The sequence below is a fragment of the Sinohyriopsis cumingii genome, chromosome 19, assembly GCF_028554795.1.
Source record: "Sinohyriopsis cumingii isolate HCF-2022 chromosome 19, ASM2855479v2, whole genome shotgun sequence".
NCBI classification, from domain to species: Eukaryota; Metazoa; Mollusca; class Bivalvia; order Unionida; family Unionidae; genus Sinohyriopsis; species Sinohyriopsis cumingii.
This window is the reverse complement of record NC_142979.1, coordinates 25,543,391-25,566,417: the sequence shown is the minus strand read 5'-3', so window position 1 is coordinate 25,566,417 and position 23,027 is coordinate 25,543,391. Positions and strand designations below refer to the sequence as shown.

Sequence of the window (23,027 nt, the reverse complement as noted above, 5' to 3'; positions counted from 1 at the left end):
AAATTAAATGCTGCTATGTTTTAATGTTTATTGTTGCATTATTCTTGTCAGAATTGCAGATTAAAGCATGTAAACCTCAGTGAGCTATTTATACAATTTTTATAATTGCTACAGATGAATGTTGCAACTAACAAGTTAGACATTACATCAAGGTTATAAATCTGGAAAATAAAGAAAACTATAGTATTTAAATAAATGTACTTTAATAATTTATTTGTATCAATTACTCATTTTAAAGATGACAAAATCTTTCATAAGTTTGATTCTGCTGTGATGCCATCAGAATATGCACTGGCGTATAATGTTTCTATCGGGTGAAGTTTTGCATTTAAGTCATTATTCAGGTACTGTGTTGGGCAGCTTGTTCTTTCCATGGTTGCCTATAATCTTGGAAGTCCTTGATGTTACAACTTCAGTTACAGCTACACACTTGTCCTTTTTATTTCTTGGGAGTTTCAATCATAAATTATTTCCAAAAATTAGTCTGATAGGCATAGTAAATACTTTTGGGGTCATGCAGATATTGAAGATTTGAAGGACACACAGTACTAATTATGTGGAAGAATGGGAACCAATCTAGAGATGGTGAATATATGGGCTTGGATGGCCAGAATAGGTTGATATTGAGAAGTAACATTTTAGTGAAAAGAATATTTCAAGAGCTAATCCTATTTGTAACTCAAAATTTCAGTCCTACGACAGACCATGATATACTGCCTGAGTGTTTTGATCTTGGCATTTGATTGGGAAATTTGAGTCTTGTGTGATATCAACGTTATTAGTTTGTTTTGTAGATATTTGCCGATTCCAGTGGCAATGCAGAGGTACAGTCCCTGGGAAATGCTAGTAATGCTGCATCTGATGCAAGCTGGGATCAAGTGGATGATAAAGACTCGAAACTGACTCTTTGGGTCCCCGATCATATTGTTACTCACTGCGCTGGATGCCAAAAACAGTTTACAGTGCTGCGTCGAAAACATCACTGCAGGTAGATATATGCTTAACTTCTGTTAGTAAAACTATTTTTTATAAATACGTGTGCTTGTGTTGTAAGAGGAAAAATGTGCTGGTTTGTTCCTCAAGACCTAATTTTATCCAGTGCAGAAGCAATGTTGGTCATCCCAGATATTTAAAGTTTCTTTGTAAATCCTATAAGTTGTATAAACACTGTTTAATGCAATGCTCTGCTGCAGATCAGTATAGAAGTGTATTTGGATGTCTGTGTACCATTTGCATAAATAGTTTTCAGCACATGCAATAAACATTTTCCATTTTGGACTAGTTTTCATAGCAACACCATTGGGGAATGCCTGCTATTAGAAACTATAGACAAGAATGACCATATCACATCACATGGTTGCTATTTAAGATGAATTTTTAATCTTTTTAAAAAAAATAGTACTTGGGTCTGATTCCTATCTTGGATGGAATCCATGGACTTCATTCAGCACTTCTCAAAAGATTGGATAATTAGAATTGACTATGGAGGCTTCAGGAAGTCAAATATAGGCTCTGATACCAATATTTACTTACTGGTTTTGATGAATTGAGATTTAACAAACCAGTAGATTTCAGCTGAGAAAGGTTAGTTGGTCATGCAGTTTGTGCAATATGACAGTGAATGAATTCTCAGAATTTAAATACATAAATATTACTGAGGTATGTTGAACAAGGGTGTGATCTGATTAAAATACAAAAATAAAATATTTAGTGATATTTTAACATACATAATCTGGGATAAACCAAGAACTAATAATAAAGTGAAATAAGCAGCATTGTTAAAACAATATTTGACTGATGCAAACGTATATTGCGGGGCTTCATAGTTAGGAACCACTATATATGCATAATATGTGGCAGATATTGTTTGGATTAAAATGTGCCTATAGAAGCATAAAACTTTGATTCTAATGAACATAGCCAGTACCAAGCAGAACCTGAAACAAAATGTTTATATGGGGTATAAAAGAACTTTCAGTTAATGTATCAGTCTTTTATTGGTTTCATAATGAATCCATTGAATAAACCAATATACATTCTAGCAATCATGAATGCTACAAGTTTCACAACTGAATTTTTTTCTGTCATCTGGTAAGGAAATTGTCCCCACGAGTTGTTTTATCCAGAGATGTGTTCATTTTCACAAAGGCTGTTTTAATATCTTTAGCTGCACTGGTCATAGACCAGAAGAGCCATGGGATAGCTTGTTGTTCATCATCTGACGTCATTTTCCATAAACACAAGTTTGGTATTGCTACTTTTCTAAAGTACTTGGAAGATTGCCTTGAAGCTTTACATGTACATTCGTCATGTAGTCTAATTGGCTTCCAAATGAAAACTGTGCTGCTTATAGAGGCAACATGGCCACCAGAGGCCTTTATAAAAGTTTTATCAGTACTCCCCAATGGATAGTCATTTCCCTATGGGGTTTTCATTAAAAGGTCTTTGTCTGGTTGGATTTGAAATGGTGCAGCCATCATCAAAATCTTAATTTTGCTGTTCTATTTAATATGTGGAGTTTTCAGCAGAAGGTCCTAAAGTAAAATAATAATAATAATGAGGACTTTGTATATCGCCTGATCTTTAGAAGCTCTAAGCACTTTACAACATTAGACAACACCTATAACATAAAAAAACCATATATAATGATATTACCAACAAAAAAAACACCATGAAATTAAAAAACATAAAAAAAAACATGCTGAAAATATTTACGGTAGGGAACATTATTAGATCTTTAAGTTTGTTCTTGCAGTCGAAATATGTGATGCAGCACATGGCCAGTTTGAAAATCTTGTTACTACACTTCCAGAATGGATGGTCTTGTGTAAATTATGTAAATTGTGCAAATTCTCAATACTAGATGATTTTACAAAGATTTGGCATATTCATTGGTATGTAGGTTTGACAGGAGGTCCTATTATTTTAACTGATGGACCAGCGTTAATTGGATCTTTAGGGATTTTGGTAACCACAAAAACCAGATTGATACCCGACAAATAATGTAGAGTGAATGGAGAGTAATACCCCTTGTTTTTTGAGGACTGGATATTGAAGCTTGAAAGGGGTGCTTTGTATACATGTAGTATTAGTGTCAGTGTTTTTGGTACATGCTGGGCAATTGGAACACTGGCACAAACATCTCTCAAAACTCGGAGTGAGCTAGCATAGAAAGGGGAAATCGCTTCAGCAAGGTGAAGTCAAAAGTCGACAAGGTATAATAGTATGGTACTTAAAGAATGGTGATAAATCAATAGAATTATTTGCAAAAGCCAAGTAAAGTTTTTTTTTATGTAAAGCTCAAACAGCTTTAAAAAAATTCTGATTGATTGGAGGAAATCACCTCAGTGATGGCATTAATGAGCCCTCTTTTGCATTTCAGAACAAGACATGATTTAGTAAACAATTTCTGTGCAGTAGTGGCTTATTTGATAAATCCAGTTCATCCATTTCTCGAAATGAGGTTTGGAACCAATTTATTGGCATTTACAAAATAAGGAAGTTACTGGATGAATATTGCCAAGAGATGCTTAGAACTGCAGCCTAGTAATAAAAATGAAAATGTTTGACTGTGTCCCCCACCCCCAACATAAATGCACACCAAAAAATGAAAAATTAAACTATAAATGCTATTTTGTCCACCTTTTTTAGACAGATTTTACAGAAATCGTACAGAAATTCCTAGACTTTTTACAATGTTGTGTGTAATGACACCTCATTGAATTGTTATATCCTAATTGTTGGTAAGGCAGTTTCACAATGGTTGAACAGAAGTATATGAAAATAGTTACTATGTAAATCTGTTTTTATTTTGCAAAGAAACATTAGGATATTCAAATTGTTTAATCTCAGAGACCATCCTGGGGCAATGCCGGAGTTGTAAGATTGCCAGTGGATTAAAACTTGATATTCTGTTTTCCAGGAACTGCGGTAAGGTTTTCTGTTATGATTGTGCAAAAGATTATGCTCCAGTTCCCAACCAACAACTTTTGGAACCAGAGCGAGTATGTGGAAGTTGTTACCAAAGTCTTTCACGGGAAACCATGAAGTCCATGCTGGAAAGTGGAGAGAGTTATGAGCGCAGGCTTACAGTGACTGCCACTAACTAGAAATATGAAGAAAAATCTGTGCAATCAAGTCTGGTGCAGCTTTTTCGTATAGTCTGTGAAGCTGAATTCAGAGTCTTAGAAGAAAATAAATTGAAAGTTTTTAAAACATTTACAAATGAGAAAAAGAGTTGGATTTTTAAACAGAAATTATTGGTGATGACTTGAACTGAGATATTACTGTATGCATACATGTATGTATACATGTGCGCCAGAGCATAAATGAATGCTCTATTGTGATAAATTTATATACCCTGATAAGAAATTGCTCAATAGAACTGAATAGAAAGCAGAGTTGTTCTCTTAGTCAGCCTGTATAGATTTTTGTTCATATCAGAATTGACGAATCCCCATAGTACACTTACCAACCTACCATGGTCTGTTCCTGTATATGCCAGTTTCTCAAATCCAAATGTGATTAAATTATGCATCTAATTTTACAGAGTATTACCTTTATCTTTATTAAATCCCTCATTTATATAGATCTCTTCATGCTCCAAAATTAATTTTATAAGACAGATGATGACCTACCATAATCTGTCAGTCAAGTTTGCTTACTGAGCTTTTCAATGGACTGCTGACAACTCTAGTATGGTTGGGTTTGTTCTGTTATGTAGCAATGTCTGGTGGCTGAAGTTCTGACTGTAAAAGTGGCCTGGTTAACTGATAGTTTGTCAGCTAGGCAAACTTTACTGTATAGTGTTTCAGATGGGACGTTTTTGGACAGTCATTTTACATTTTGGCCCAAATATTCACTAAAGGATTTAGACAGACTGAATGTTTCTCAAAATCTCATTTACTTGACATGATTTGTTTAATTCATTATAATTTAGCATTTTTTAAATGAAGCTTTAGTAGCATTACTTGAACTTGTGATTTAATAGCTTTGACAACTGACCAGTGGTTGCACCTGATGTGTAATAAAAAATGTGCACATGGCAAAATAAAAAAGAAAAGCAATTTTATGCAGATTTTAAATCATAAATAACCCCTTTTCTGAACCTAAACATGTAAAATATATTCTTACATGCATATTAACCACAATTGTAGACAGTGCAAGCTAGTTGCACTGAAGTCTGCGGGTATGTACATATCAAGGACATCTAATAACGGGGCAAGTGGATTATTTTATTCTTTTAACAGAGAATCGGTTTGGAAATATGTACTGGGCCTTACAAAAAATAAAAACAAAGTGATAACAATGCATCCTGCTGTAAAGTGCATGTGAATACATTTTTTCTTGATTTTCCTTTCTGAATAATGAGAACAAGTAAGATACAAAGGAAATGTTTCTGTCAGTCTGACGAATACTGACAATTTAACAGAAGCTCAAGAATTAGAATTGTCTTTGAGAAAAAGATATTTCTTAAGGACTTAAATGTGCATCATACATTAAAACTAGTACCATTTAAATTCATCACCACCAACCCCAAGAACTCTAGAGGTACTTCAGTGGAGACCAAACATAAGTGTAGCTAAAGTTGTAATTGTTCTCAATTAAAGCACAAGTTTTTATACCAGTTTTGAATGTCATGTACATTTTAGACAGTAAAGCTGATAAGAAGCGTTTGTGAATTTACAAATTGTGTACAATGTCTCAAAATATCATGGTCTTATTCAAAATGCCCCAGAATTTGCATGGTTGTGTTGAACTCTAGGCAGGTTCTAGAATGATCATCCTGAGCCCTATCTGAAACAAAGCTATACTGTCTACTAATTCAGGCTGTTGTAATTTCTTTCACTATCTTTCACCCAGTGTAGTGAAATTTTGAATAGGAACCAAAACATTACTCAAAGTTGTAAACTTTTCTAAAGAAACTATATGATTTTAGAGGTTAAGCTATGCTATATCAGGGCATGGTTATGTTTTTGGGATTCGTCAATTGAAGGCAAATACAAATGTATATCATTTTTTAGAAAATGTTTAGGTACATTAGAATTTTTAATCGTTAATATGTGATTAATCAGTTTGCAAAACAGATCTTTGCTATACAACAGTGGAATATCACTATTACATTTTATGAACTCTATACTCCTTGTACTGTTCATTTCTTGGTTTTTATACTGTTCTTTTATTGATTTCTCATGGGTATCCATTTTACAGAATGTTTGTTCCACCATCTGTTCATACATCCATCTCTTCTTCCATCCCAAGAAGATTAACAAGTTGCACAAAAACCAATCAGTGTAGACAAATGAAATAATTCTAGTTTATTTTTAGTCATAGGTACAATTATTGTAAAGTTCATTTTTTTTTTTTTACAGTTGGGAACTTTTTGGATTTGCTGACAATCTTGTTAGTACAGTTAAGCCCAAAAAACACTGTACAGTTTAAATTTTTTAAACATATTGGTAGGATACTCAGGCCATTATGGAATTTTTGGAATTGTTTTGTACATTTAATTATTTGGACATGTGAGAAAAACTTAGCATGTTTAATCAAAAAGCACCAGAGAGAGATAAATGAAATTTAGAATGTTTATTTATATGCATATGAACTGATTAGATTCTTATGCTGATATAGCCATTGTTTAAAAATTTTCATTGTTGGACTTTTATGCGTTTCGGGGGGGGGGGGGCAAATGTTTTACAAATAAAAATCTAGATGTCAGTATTTAAATTCATGAAATAATCTGACTGAATTCACAGCAAGTGCCTCTAGAAAGTTCTCCATAGTCTCACACAGGGAAATTGTATTCATTTTTTGTGGTCACATGCAACATGGCTGTAAATCAGTTTCATGTGTAGCAGGAAGAGGTGGCATATTGGTTTGTACCTCTTTCATGTTGCACATTTTATAAAGAAAAATGGAAAAAGTAAATTGCAGAAATATTGGTTACACTTATAAATTCTATTTGCAATATCAGCCTTAGAATTTTCAGTTTCATTTTGTAGCTTGCTTGGCTCCATTGCCAATTGAACTTATGGTATGGCCTTGCATCTATCATGTGCCCATTTTTCATAAAGATTGCTATTTTCAACTATTCAGAAATCACTGGACCAGATTCACCTAAACAAGGCAGTGAGCATCCTGGCATGAAGGCATTAGATTTATACAAATGATAGCAATCTGCAATAAAAAAGGACCATCATTAGAAAACAAGTCTTCCCAAAAAGGAACTTTCTCAAACCACTGAACAGAACTTGACTAAATTAACGAAAAGCATCCTTGCATAAAAACCATTTGTATTTTTTCAAATGATGACAGTATGTCCTTGTTACTAAAATGACAACTTTAACAACTTTTAAAAACCTGGCAGAATTTGGCCAAATTTGAAAGGATTCTGGCATGGGAACCTTTTTAATTTGTATAGATGATGCCAATTTGCCATTAGATGTGGTCAGCATTGCTAAAATACAAAAACCCTTAAAATGACGTGGTCTCATGTCAATTGGAATGAGCATCCAGACCTGTAAAGTTGAGAAAAGACCAATGTTTTTGAATATGGTTATCATTGCTATATATAGACAAGAACCAGATTTGACAAAAATGGTTTCGGTAACAAGCATTTGAAAACTGTATTAATGATGCCAATCCATCAACAAACATGGCTATCGTTTCCAAAAAATAGAAATAACTCTGAAAATTATGTTTGAGTGCAACCAGATTCAACCAAAATGAGTCCATTGTAAAAACCTTTCAAGCAAATGATGCTTATTCACATTACTAAACAGACCAATCTTTTGACCTCTCATAAACCATTTGACAGAATTTAACCAAATTGTACAAGTATTTGCATAAAAGCTATTCAGATTTATACTAATGGTGCTGATCCACAATTTGGATGCTTTACTAAAATATAAAAAATTCTTTAAACGACTGACGGGCATAAATGCTGTTCAATATTGAACAATCCTGATCTGCTATCAAATATAGCTGGAGATGCAGAAATAAGAGGAACTTTAAAAAGGTTTTCCTAACATCTGCAGTCAATTATTAAAAATTTCTGCAGAAAGCATCCTGACAAAATTGTTGGTTAACTGATTTTTGCATTAGACTATTGGAAAGTGTGGCGAGGTGAGTGATCTTGGGCCCGCTGGGCTATTTTTTTTAAAATCATTTTCTTTCCTTATTTTGTGAGAAAGATTTTTAGCAAAAATTGTAGATTCCAAAATTTTAGCAAACAAAACATATTGGATTTAGTGAGCAAACTAATCTTTTACATTTTGTGTTTGCTACTGTTTTTTTCAAGGATATTTGTAGGATTGCTTGTGACAGGGATGGTTAAGTCTTTATAATGGTAATTTAATACCACTGAATAAATGGTTGGACTTGCAGTTTTGCTTTTAAGAAATGTTCTGATGTTTTGTCTACAAATGTATTTTAACATTCCTCAAAATTTTTAGTATTGATTACATGTACATTGATAATCTCTTTTTGAATAAAGTGACTGCTTTTAATTTCATCTTGCACAGACAAGTTGGTTTGGTTTGAACAGGAAGAAACACCATCCCAAAAGTTACATTTTTGTCCATTGTTGAATTGCTATAAATTGACACAATTCTATACCACAGTTGAAGATTTGCTAACATAAAATATTGTAATATACATTACAAAGTACAAGTTTCACTCATTTGGGTCTTGGCTGTGAAAATCTGATTCCAGTCTCACCATCCTACATCATGGATTTCAGATCACTGTGAGCTTTTTATCTGGGGTATTTAAAATGTTTGATCAAAGTGATTGAAAATATTATCTGCTTCAAAAATTAAATAGGAAGACCAATAGCTGCTACTTTGAGTATCTTTGGTGTTCATTGTTGCTTTTGGTAATATTTGCCTTGAATCAAATTAAATTTGCTGTTGAAGATGGTGGCATATGATTTGAAGCAGTGTTGCTTGCAATTTTACTTGGACAAGTCATTTCTGATTGGCACACCAAAGTCCTGTCAAAACTGTTGTTTGTTATGGCACTTATTGTCTGATTGGCTCTACTTTTTATTAAACACTGTAGAAAAATATAGCAGTACTAGACCAGAATTTCAGAACAAGGAGCAGAAAATCCATGTGGATTTGTTTATTTCTTTAGCATTTGAAATAATAGAACTATTGATAGTTTTCAAGAATGATCACAAATTTGTGTTGTTGGATATTTTTAAAATCCAGGTAATTGCAATGTAATCAGCCTTTGGTTTTAATTAATATGCTTAATAGAAAAGACAAAGGCAGGCAGTACTAACTGTTAGAATCTTCTGTAATGCCATAGATGTTCATTAATGTTTTTCAATAATTTATGACCCAATGTGATTTATTGCAACCATTGGCTTAAAATTGTAGCAGTCCTTTCCGTCTCAGGGGGAGACATTAGTATTCTTGTTTTGAGTAAGCAGTGCGACTTGGTCAGTCTGTAAACTGACATTTTAGTTTTAATTCTTGAATTGTGGGAAACTAAAGATTTGTCTTCAGTGGCAAGCTGAATTTAAGTGAAAACAAAATGATCAATAATCAGATTTGAAGGCTTTTAGTCAGAGATATGTTCAAAATTTAGAGAATACTGGGCTACAGGCCATATCTTCAGAAAGCCACAAGCATTACAAAGAATACACTGGGATACAGACTATATTAGTTTTGAGAAATACCAAGCTACAGACCACATCCTCAAAATGCTGTAAACAAAATCTTTAGAGAGCACTGGGCTACAGGCTGCTGTCAACTTGCCAGCATTAAACTATAAAACTTTTATACAGTGTTAACTTGTCCCAAAATACAGGTGGTATCATTGGAGGTAATGTTTTCTCTACTTATTTTCTGGCTGCAGATTTAGTTTCAATGGCAGTGATTGGTAATGATTTTAGTATTTAGAGTTTGCATAGTTTTGTATCCCATAAATTAGGGGAACGCAGATCAACTACTGTGGTGTGTCCTTGGGGGAAAAGCACTTTACTCCAATTGCATTGACACTATACATGTCGGTGCATGAGGATGTGCCATAAAACACCAAACCAAATTGTGAATATCAGTGCAAGGAACTTGCTATTTACAGGTTTTATAATTGTTGCAGTTTTAGTGACCTGTTCAGAAGGTGCACAGTTTGTGCAAAATTTTGGAAGGCAGACATTTTGCATTTGTTAAATTTTTCCAAGTAATTCTTGCAACAAGAAATACATGTCAAATTCTGATCTTGTCATTTTTATCTAATTAATGCATCAAGGATACACAAGATGCATCTATTTTTGGTTAAATAAATTTTCATCTGATTTTAAATTAAGATTTCCTTTATTTAATGGTTACCTTTTACACTTTACTTTTGATACATTTCTTTTGTTTTTAGCTTTTCTACCCCAACAAACTTGGTGGGTTGATTTCAAAGATGTACATGGAAAGACTGGTAATCATACCTCCACTGAACTTAGTCCATTAGTATTTAATCTTGGGAAATTATTTGGCAAATCCAATCTTGTTTTAAAGATGAATTTGATTCCTAACATGTGCATGTATTGTCAGAAAACTTGCATAACTGATTAAAGGTATAAAAATAATTGTTGTTTGTGGTTACTTTTAATTTTTTTTGAAGTACGCTGAGACAAAATTACATTTTGTCTGTCATGTCCCATTTTGTCTCAGATTCAGCCAATGTAGGTATGTGAGAAAGCATGCCAGTAGCTTCTCGTGGGTCGGTGGTTCTCTCTGGGGTTTTCCCGGGTTCTTCCTCCACCATTAATACTGGCCGCCATATATAGCCTATCGTGTGCTGAAAAATGGCGTTAAACCCCACAACAACAACATGTCCCATTTTGGTGTCCACGTCCCAACTTTATTAAAGGCTTTCAACAAGAAAGGAAACCTATTGATCAATCATGATTCGAGGTTAGTATTCCAAGTTCTCTTGAGTAATTGGTTTTCTCAAACTTTTCAAATGGACCCTTTATATGTCTTGCCATATTTCAGTCATTCATTTCTAGTTTCAGTAGGTGCACATATCTCCAGGTCAGCATTACATAGGATTGGTACAAAACAATATTTTTTAAACATTGGTAATACTTTATCTGCTACTATTGTATTCCAGAATGTGCAGTTCCCAGTCCAAGCTAAATATTCCATCCTCCAGTTAAATAATTAGAGGCCAAGAATTTAAAAGGACATAGTCTCAGTCCGATTCCTTTCTCATAGCCAACATCTTTTCTTGTACACTGGTGGGCTTACACTTGTACTGTCTGTAACAATTTTTGTACAAATATATCCTTGGTGGTGTAGTTTTCTGCCTGGTATTTAAGTTTTTTTGCCTGTTTGCTAATGTTGAAGGGGTTTTGCACCTTGCTCAACATATCGGTGCTTCTGTTAATTGTTCTACCACCTTTTTACTGGTTTAACATTCACGCTTTTATTCCTGGACATAGTTTCAGTTTCTCTCATTCAGCTTATAGATACGTCACAATATGTAGTGAGTGGGCACAAAAAGGCCCCATGGGACACTCAACCTATATTGTACTATAGGCAAACATATAGATGGGTGTTGTATATTGCTGTCATGGACAGGTGCAATGTGGGACTTACCACAAACTTGCAACACTACCAAGTAGGAAGGAAGGTTGCCCTTTTGTTAAGACTCGATGGTCTTAAACAGAAGAGTAAGAAACAAAAAGTTTTGTACAATTCAACAAATTTATTTCCCTAATTTATTTAAGAGAATAGTTGAAGAGAACTCAGAGTATTGTGAATTAAATCCCAAATAGTCCTGCAAGTTCCATCACAAGTCCAAATGTAAAAAGTTCCAACTGAATTCTGGTGGTATTCCAGATTAGTTCCAATATTGAATTTGTTGATGAACCTGTAAGTGTGGAAATGTGCCAAGTTTTCTGATGCATCACAATATAAACAATGTCCCAAATTAATGTTCTAGTCCAAGAATGTTATTAAGCACTTTGTAATTTACATTTAATAATTTGAATACACCCAAATGAAAAATTGAATATAAGACTGATGCTGCTTCATGATGTTAAGGGAAGAATAATTTTTCAAGTAAATGTTATATAAGAAAACAAGACAATAACAACAGAGCAAGTCGGTCTTATTTATAAAACAAGTTGTCATCAAGTTTGGAAAATTTCCAAGAGGAAATCTGATGTCCTAGACTCTGATCCAAATATACAGGTTTACCTCCATTGATAAATATCTGAATCCACAATGATAGCTAATATTTCTCTATGTATGATGTTTACAAAATGTTTACAAAATAATGTAACTGGTCAAGAACAGCATTAACTTGGGACAAGGTCAAGTACAAAATACAGATGTACATAACATAATCATTAATAAAATTAAATACAACTGAAATATGTACAACTCTTTCAGTATCCCAGAGGGGTGTGGCTCACTTAAGCCTAATGGAAATCGGCACCTCCCTGTGATGCTACAACCTGAAACCATTTTCATGCTTTGAAGATCACTGGAAGGCATTAGATCCCAGATGCTTGTTCAGAAGTCGCGAGTGTCTGTTAAATTAGAATTTGTCCAAAGGGAGGAAAAATTCCAGTCTCAGAAAAGATCAGGTAAAGGGGCGGGGTATGATGGACTGTTGACAAGTATCACCTTTTCAAGAGTAATATGCATAAGAGCAATATTGAAGAACAGCACAATCACCTTTCCCTCCTCCCACTCCATTCTAATGGGACTCAGGTGTTTCCCAGTTGGGAATGTGAAAATTTATAGAATCCTTTGCGCTAAAGGCTCGAATCCTTATGACAGGCTTATCATGCCTATCTGTTTTTTTCTGCTCCTTCAGTCAGTTTTAGAAATTGTATCTAAAACCACATTTGTTCGATGCTGTGGTTAAAATGTTAAGGCATGCTCTGATATACCTATGTGATGATCTGAAGTTTGTCAAGCAGGGTCAAATAGTCGCACAGTCATCTCCTGTTTAAAGATCCTCCAGACTGTCTTTCACTCAGCGAGTCAGAAATCGAGGCCAAGGGATGTCCTTGGACTGCTCTCCGTACGTTAACGGGGTGGGGACAGTAAGCCCTATGGAGTTGCATTCTTTCGTGTCAGAGTTTCCTCTGACCCTTGCCACCCCATTTTGGATATTTGGACATTTATGTTGGGGTGTACACCCAAAAGATAAACTGTCCAAATATCAAAAATGGGGTGACAAGGGTCAGAGGAAAATCGGACTGCAATATTTCCTGTATGGGAGTCCGCAATATGGAGGCAGTTCATGGAAACATAGCTTGTATCCATTCTTTAAAGAGACTTGCACTATGTCCATGAGTTTGATCAAGCCTTCTAACGTGGGCTGGTGAGACACCTACTGGGATGTTGTCCCAGTAGGTGCCACACTTGACCACGTTAAGAGGCTTGATCAAACTCGCAAAACGACTTGCGAGTCTCTTCCTCTTTAAATGACGGATGCAAGCTGTTTCCATTAACCTCCTCCATATCACAGATTCACATCTTAGGATGAGATCATTTAAGCCGCCGCCTTGTAATTTCATTCGCCTTCTCGTTCTTGGGCGCACCAGGCAAAGTCAATTTCTCCTTTGGTCCAATCGCGACAGCACATTTGGCAAAGTCATCTACTGTGCAATAGTAGCAGATGAAGTATTACTGCTATTAAACTGCAGTTGTGGGAAGGTAAAACTAATTTTAATTATGTAATACCTGCTACTATTGCGATGTCAAGAGGTATTGCATCTTGGTCTCCGCACACAAGACCTCATTTATTGCATATCTCGGACGACAGGGAAATACTCGTGCTCCTTGCTGCGTGTAATTCTGGAACATTCTACGCCAGGTAGTGTAAAAATGGATTTCACTTCGAGTTTGTCTTATTACAGGAAGGAAATATTTTTACGGACAGTTTGTCCAGAACAGGTAAGGTAGACCTGACAGAATAGTATCTACATTAACTTGACTGATATTTCAGCATCCACCATCTCTGAAGTGAATTCACTCAAACCGTTAAGAACGCTTATAGGTCTCTCACTGAGAGAGATGTCATTCATGATGTTTTTAAGAGGAATGTGTACCTTCACGTCTGCACCTTTTTAGTAGGTGTGGGGTGTTGGTCACTCAAAACAGCATAAAAATTTGAAGTTCTTTTTATACATATCTTTCGCAATTCAAAACAAAGGAAAATAATTTTAAGCTTTTGACTTTAAATTTTTATAACATTTTTTTACAATTTTGAAATTTCTTTACCTTTTTCTGTCCTTACTAAATTCGGTATAATTTATGTTTTCTCTTGTCATAAAAAAATTACTTTAAAATGTTTTCACTTTAAAAGTGAATTTGTTACATTTAGGAGATAATTTCTTTTGTTACGGATCTAGTTCTTAAAATATGTGACAGAAAGAAAGTGAAACAAAAATTTAAGTAAACTGAGCAGGCGATTTATTCCCCAACAATACAAAATGAAAATTCAAAAGGCACTATTGTGAACTCAGTTCGAAATAATGATGAATGTCCTATCACAAAAACAAAAATATATAATGTTCAAGTGAATTCTAATAGTCTTGCATGTCATAATGTAACACGATGATGCAGTCCAGAGTGTCGTTGAATCAGTTCACAAAGAAAATCAAAAGTTATGTATTAATTCAAACGTCAATTTGTACCTTAGTTACTCCAATGAATAGTTTAATTAATTCCTTGAGATTTATTTCTGATGTTGACAAGTAACTGTAAACTCTGGATTCCCGCAGACTGAATTATTTATGATGACCCTGTTGATACACATTTTCACTTGACCTAAATCGTAAAAGAAATTGAAGTAATCGTACGGAAAAACCTTAGCTACTAGTAAGCAAGACCAGCATTGAATTAAAATGATATGTCAACATTCTATTTGCAACTTAAGCAGCAGAGTGGGTGAACAGACCAATTTTTAGAACAGTCCATTTGTGAAAATAAAACCTTATACGAATATGAAACACAAGTGTCAATAACGCTAAACCGAGACTCTAACTGGGTTGCACTAAACAGAGTCCTCTACAGGGTTAGCGTATTTTTCTTCTTCTTTTTTCTCCTGATGCTTGCACGTCAGATTTGTATGCGTCCTTGTTTCCCGACCCGGGACATTCACTGTTAGAGTAAAGAAAAAAATCCCGCCCGGGTATGCCAAAATCGGACTCGGCCCATGGAACCTTTCAACAATAATGAAAAAAAAAATTAATCATTTTGTGCGGTGTTATATAATGTACCAACACACGAGAGTTTTTGTATACAACAAGATGGAACTCCAAAGTGCCGTCAAAACAATCTTGACACTTTCCCACACAGAACAATTAGTTTTAATGTACTTATTGATGATTATGGCGATGAGACATTTTTGTTAACGCAGGAACAGTTAAATGAACTGCATTGAGAACATGTGATAGGGATCACATTCTGAATTATTTACAATCCAATTGTTTACAATCTTATATAATTTTTAAAACTGTCGTACATGTGCACTCACAATATTTATTGTTTCATGTTCTTGAGATAACTCTCATTTTCTCAATCGCCTGTGCGAGTGGAACGAATTGCCAGACGTTTGTATCATCATATACATAAACTCGCGATTGTTTCATTGCTATTTGGAGTAGCTTAATAAACCCATCTTCAGTTGCTAGTGTGTATCTTCCTTCAGATTTTCGTTCTTGTAATATTTCATTGATGTTTTTCAGGATCAAATTGATCAGAAAGTTCTATAACATCGTCATGTAAGGTTTTAATCGCAGAAATAATTGCATTAGCATTTTCAGAATTCATTATATAATTTTAAAAATATTACTTTAATTACACATTGTTTTATGTAGCAAAAATAGACAGTAAGAGCTGAGCAATTTGCTGTTGCATGGCGTCCCTTCATGGGGTACCCTTCAATGAGGCTTATTCTTTCTGCCATTTTTATTTCGCCATTCCATGTGGTTCCTTCTCATTTTGCCAGTTTTATTTTGCCGTTCCATGGGGTCCCTTGCTATCTTTTTATGGGGTACCCTTCAATGATGCTATTTTTATTTCTGGCTATCTCCACTTGTGGAAGGGCTAATCACTCTTACTGTCTATTTTTTTTTGTTTTTTTTGGGGGGGGATCCTGTTTTCCATGCAAGTAATTTTTACAATCAACAGAATTTTAAATTTTGTGCACCCCCGAAATCAAACCCCGGGGAGTGCAAAATCAGCACCCACCACGTGTTTGACATGGTGGGGAGGTGTGCATGAAATTTTATATATGATTATATTTTTCTGCTGGATTTCAAGCCTGGGCTGGAGTCCCCAATTATTAAATGTGATTTATTGCAACCGTCGACAAATTTGTCAGTCACGGGATTGGAACACATGCTGAGAATGAAAATCTGCAGCGCTACCACTCTGCCATGGATCCTTATTATTATTATTATGTTTTAAAAAAATTATTATAAAGTCATCAGTACCGGGGGGGGGGCCAAGTGGTCTAAAGCGATCTCCGTTACGGATCACTGCCATCTCCGCGTGGGTTCGAGTCTCGAATTCGGCCAATGTGGGTATGAGAGAAAGCTTGTCAGTAACTTCTCGTGGGTTGGTGGTTCTTTCCGGTGTTTTCCCGGGTTCTTTCTCCACCATTATTACTGGCCGCTATGTATAGCCCATCGTGTGCTGAAAACTGGCGTTAAACCCTACAACAGCAACAACAACAACCAGTACCTGGAAATCTTCTTAATAGCTTTTCTGGATTACATCCAAAGGGATGTGATTTATTTTTTTTTTTTTTTTAATCTATTTCTGTTCCTCTTGTTTTTTTGTCTTCCTGACTTTGTCAGGGACAGAGCTTTTGTTTAAAGACACCACATGGGTGGGGGGCAAGGATAACGTTTTTTAAGAAACACAGGAAACCCAACAATTTTTTTATTTATTCTACAAGTGGAGCCGTCATAGAATATAAAACGGATACAAGCGAGGCTACTGTTTAATCCTTCCACAAGCGGATGAAGATTTTCTTGACAGAGTTATTTCCCTTCACTGAGTTATACTCTTGAGTTTTTGCTCCTGAGTGAGATGCTGAAATATTACTTTTGGTTTGTATTTCTTTGAAAATGTTGAGTTGATTATATTATCTGCGACACGTTGTACCAAAGCTGGGAAAATACAGAAATATTTGGAAGCTGCATTTATCGACTGAAATTATATTTCTTTGCCTGTCTCTGTATTTACAGACTTTACTGATCTTGGATAGTTATCATATTTTCCAGTAGCCTCCCCCCGCCGTTCACAATTCTGACTGTGTAGTAGCCTGAAGATTATTCAAAGAATTATCAAATTTTTGTCCATTAATATGATCAATCACAAGACCTTTTTCGATCAGACCATAAAAACTTTCATAAATAATTTTGTGATATATATATCTTTTCACCCAACAGTGAACATGAGGTGGTTTTTTTAGTCAACAGTTCCTTATCACACCAGCACGCGATGCCTCATAATTCTTGATGATGGGATGCGTTACAAATTCATCTTGCTCCATTTATATAATATATATTATTTGTCAAAATTATTATTTTTGTACTAGAAAAAAATATAAAGAATGCCGCTAGCATGAAAATCTAACTTTTTTTGTATAGGAGATTCAAATTTGACGACGTTGGCGTTATTTTTCTTATCAAAATACCGTTTCAAAGCTCTGTATTTCTGCCTCCACAATCTACACACAACTGCGTTGCCCCCTGACTCTCTTGTTACTTTAAAAACACGGCTTTGGTCGTGGACTCACTCGTCGCACACTCTATAGGTGGTATCCACAGAAATCCTTTACAGAAGACTTATTACAAGGAGTTGTAGATCCAATCATCAACGTTTTGCAACTATTCTTTGCTTGACTCATTTTATATTATAAATTAAAGTTTAATTAAAATATAGATTTGCCTTAATTATAATATGGAAGAATTTACAAGAATATCTGCAAAAAGCCTTCTCAAGCAAGATTCGATCTTGCCAGAATAACCCCTGACTTGTCGAGGCGAGCTCTTGTTGATACTGATTTGCCGAATAAAACTCTAATCAAACGTATCCGTGAAGCCAAGAGTGAGTTTCGCAACGATGGCGTGGCGTATGTCTGGTCAACATTCATAATTAGGCAAGACGATAACCCCCAGATTAATGCTACCATGAATGACCAGCGAGCAGGGACAATTATTAATTATATCGACGTTCTACGAACTCACGAACAAAGATACATAATAATTGTAGCAGCAGAGAGGGTGAACAGACCATAGAATTCCGACAAAATAAATAAAACAAACAAATAAATCATCTCGTAGAAAGGTCCAGATTTTACAAATGAACTTTCCTTGAGATGTTTATTTTTGCAATGACCGATTGTGCTAATAAAACCTCAGTTCGAAATAGTAGCTGAAAAAATAAAGTACTCTACGTGTTTATTTATTTCTTGTTTATTTTTTTGACGACCAATGTTGGTAGGCACCCTCTCTGCTGCTATTAATTTACCACCATACCAAGTTTGATGAATATTTTTCAACTCGTTCTCGCTGTACTTTCTCCTCATCTGTTTCATCTTTATTTGTTTCATCTTTATTTGTTCTATGTTTCAAGTAATATTCAAGTTCTGATGGTGGTTTTTCTATTTTGGGATTTATGTTCTTTCTGTGTTTATAATATATCATCAAACTTCTGTATCGATCTCCACCGCAATTTTTACAAATCTGATATAATCCTCTAACGCCGTTGTTACATCCAACACAACTTCGTGGACCAGCATGAGGATTTTTCTTTATAAGATAATTATGTTTCTTGCAATATTCTCCACGGCACCTTTTGTTGCATTTATCTGTTGTTCCTTGACGCAGCCACGCACAGTTGTTCATTATATTAATGATATCTATTTAATTAAATTTAATTTTATCATCACCACTGTTACCCAAATATTTTATCAATACCCACACGATATCTTGTTCTTGGATCATGTAAATTTATTGTTATAAATCCATGCGGGGTAGCTTGCGCTCGTGAGAAGAAATTTTTGAATTTAATTATATCCATGTCACCACCACACCAAGTTTGATGAATATTTCGCAACGTGTGTGTGTCTACGCCATTAAACACAACTAAAATGTTGCAGTTGTCTCTGATCACCTTCGGAATTTGTGTATATCGTTGAGTAACATAGATCACGTCTGTATTTTTATGTCTCCCTCGGGAAAATATTCTGGCTGGATTTGATTGTTTATCTAGCATCACATCGTCGTATACAACTAAATTATTAATAAATCCGTCTATGGAATCTACGGATGGTGCTTCATCAATATCGGTTATAAACTCTATAACATCATTATCCTCATCCAGTAATCGCGCGTTTTCATTGAAATCTTTAAGTACATCATAACATCGTTGATCATCAACGGATGGTGCTACTAAATACAACTTATCCCATTTCAACCATCTCATTATCAGATTAAGTAATAATTGCGTCTTACCCGATCCAGATGGTCCTATGATAATCATTCTGATGGAGTTCGGTAGCGCAGGATGATGCTTAACTGGCTCTCGTTGCCGAGTTGCTGAGAAATCAATTATATCCATATATATTATAACATGAATTTATATTGTTTACGCTGTAAAGTTAAAACTCCAACTATTGATTTAGCTACAGTTACAACAAAAAATAAAAAAATAGCGTACGGTGGAAAATGTTCTGTATGCTGTAGAAAGAAATTTTCGTTTTTACCTAATAAGCGGGGGGGGTGATATTGCTAATTTGATGTCAAAGTTTCCAGGTGCTCCATGGGCTAAATACAGCGGAGAAAAACATCTACCAGGATATAATTATTGCGGTCCTGGTACCAGACTCGATATCAGGCTCGATAATCAAGATCAACCAAAACCAGGCGAGGAACCAATAAATGCTATTGATCGAGCTTGTCATGCTCATGATGTAGCTTATAAAAGTCAAAATCTACAAGATAGACATATTGCAGATGTAAAATTAATTCATTCATTAAATTCTATAAAAAATAAAAATATTAGAGAATCATTAGCTAATTGGTTAGTAAGATCCTCGATGAAAGGTAAATTAGCGATTGGGGCTGGTAATTAATAATGGAATCAATTTATTATTCGCCGAGGGGATACTGGAGAGGCAAAGCAGCAATTGGTAAACTCGCTGATGCAGCATCGGTTAAACATTCTACTGCTAAAGCGTGGTTATCTAAACAAGCAATATGGCAAATTTATCTACCACGTCCTAAACACATTCAGTACTCGTATTTCGATGTCAGTGTTCCTAATGAAGTTCATCAAGCTGATATTCTGTTTTTACCGCATGATACTGTACGTGAAAAAACGTACAAATACGCGTTAACTGTAGTTGATGTTGCAAGTAGATATAAAGAAGCAGAACCGCTATCGGCGAAAACATCATCTGAAGTAGCCGATGCGTTTGAACGAATTTATCAACGAGGTGGTCTACGATGGCCACAGCTACTACAGGTTGATCCTGGTAAGGAATTTCTTGGTCCAGTATCATCGCTGATGAAACAACATAATACCAAAATACGACGAGGTCATACTGCAATTCACCGTGATCAAGCAATTGTTGAGCGATTTAATCGAACACTTGCTGAACGGTTATTTGGATATCAATACGCGAGGGAATTTATTCAGGATAAAAGATCTCGCGAATGGGTTGCAAGATTACCAATCGTGATAGCTGCATTAAATAATGAAATCACACGAACAACCAACATGAAACCCATTAGCGCGGTCACAAAAAAAAATATACCAACACAACGGAAAGATGCTGGAAAACAAAAAATATTAGGTGATGTTACAGTCAGATATTTATATGAGCCTGGTGAACTTGAAGGTGGTAGCGCGAGAGCAACTGATCCTATTTGGAGTGTTACCACACACAAAATATCTACCGTGACAAGATCCACTGGAAGAAATGTAGGCGTTTCCAGACCTGCAATCTACAGATTAGATTCTGCTGCTCCTCAACGTGGATTTACACGTGAACAACTACAAATAATTTCCGCGGATACACAACTACCGCCGCGATCACTTCGGTGATTTCGATCACTTAACTAGCGCCAAGGGTGCCTGCACCCCGACGTCGATTACATTCGAGACAGGTTAACATGATATTGTCTCGTGTATGACCGCGACTATTATCTTTTCTATCTACGGTAAATTGTCTTGAATCATTACTCGAATACCGCCATAACATTATACAATTACAACTGGTGCAATGATTGTTCTGCTGCTGTTTTAACTCAATAATAAATTCAACATCAAGATCAAAGTCGCGTTTATTTTTTTTGTCAGATTGTTTGTATCCGATTAATTTTTTTCTTATTATATCATCATCGATGATGTTAAATTTATCAACGATTTCAGGAATTATAATTCTACGTAATTGAGATATATTTCTGACCCTCGATACCGCTAAATAAACTAAATTTGACCACTCGATGCGATCGTCTATAATCCAGACTCGTGTATCAGAAATAGTTAATCCCTGAGACGAGTGGATCGTCATAGCGTATCCTAACACCCATGGAGATTTGTCAGCGCGTAATGCATCTTCGACTACACTGATATCAACGGCGACAATATCATTTAATACGAGATTTTGCTTCCTTGACTCTGTCAAGGGTCCTGGAATATCAACATTAATATTCTGTTTTCGTGTATCTGATGGTCTATAACACAACGGTACGGGTAGTTCTGAATATTGTTCTTTATGTAGCTGAAATAACTGCTGTTGTAAAGCGTCTCTGATTATCTTTCTACTTGCTACGATCAAATCGTTGGGTCTCCATGAGTTCAAAAAATCACTCATTGATGTCTCTGAGATCACTCCACGTATTATTTCACACTGAATTTTGTTTGATTGTAATCTGATTAATTTTTTAAACTCCTTCAAATTTGCATCAAGAGCTCTATGATCATCATCTATTTCCTCGTAATAATCAACGAAATTTTTTAACCAATCATGTGGAGATGGTCCAACAAAGGGCGGCGGTTGACCATGATCGCCACACATTATTATGGCGGTATTTTTCGTCAACAACCAATCAAGAAACATTTTTAATGTATCCAATGAGACCGTGCATATCTCATCCCAAATAATTATTTTAGGTATATATTTTTCTCCCATCCGTTCAGGAGTCCATGTATCCCCGCGCCACCGAAAGAAACTATGATACGTGCACGATTGTACTTGCCGCTGTTTCATCTCACGTGCAAGTCTATGTGTGGGTGTCAGCACGATCATATCTGAATTTCTAAAAACATTAATCGTTCGAGTTGTTTTGCCGCATCCACCAGGTCCATTGAGATATACTGTCTTATATCTGGTTATTGGATCACTCAACGATGGTGCTTTCGACATTTCTGATATTTTATTACCCTTACGATAAAAATCTCTCACTGGAACATCTGCTGATTCTACATAATTGTGTAATAGTTCCTTTTTTATTCTCCACGAACCCCATCGTTCATCATTACTTGTAAATTTCATAACAGGTTCTAAATATTTACTTGAAATATAAAACGAATCTGTTGCGACTCTGACTGCGGTCTCAGGAAATCTATTAATCATCGATAATAAATTTATAGAAACATAAGCCAACATGGAAGATCTTAGATGAGTATATTGCGGGGATACGTCATTTATGTAACTAACGATCGTACCTAATTTTGTTCCGTCGGATAAATAAACACTCTCTCGATTTACAAATGTATTTTTCGCCGTTGTATCAGCGATTATAAAATCGTACTCGGCATCATCTAGAATTAATCGTGCGTGATGTCTTTTATAATCATATGCACCACCTTGAGTAAATTTACCTATAATTTTTCTACCGAGATCTTTTGCGGTTTTGAGTTTATTAGGAATATCATCCTTAAACTCGCTGATAACTTCAGAATCTGACATGGGCAACCAAACTTTGGTCTGTGCATGATATGATATAATTGCCTCACTGACCACCAACGATGTCAGTA

The 23,027-nt window shown here is 35.3% G+C and overlaps 1 protein-coding gene across 1 annotated transcript in view; it reads left to right on the top strand.

Annotated features, from left to right (window-relative positions):
- Positions 1 to 10,585, top strand: part of LOC149775312 (phosphatidylinositol-3,5-bisphosphate 3-phosphatase MTMR3-like) — an 85,135-nt gene extending 74,550 nt beyond the window's left edge. Inside the window, exons 16-17 of the mRNA XM_089943813.1 lie at positions 795 to 988; positions 3,923 to 10,585. Coding sequence (XP_089799939.1) covers positions 795 to 988; positions 3,923 to 4,109 — 381 coding nt within the window. The 3' untranslated portion in view covers positions 4,110 to 10,585. The remainder of the gene's footprint in view (positions 1 to 794; positions 989 to 3,922) is intronic.
- Positions 10,586 to 23,027: the final 12,442 nt, after the last annotated feature.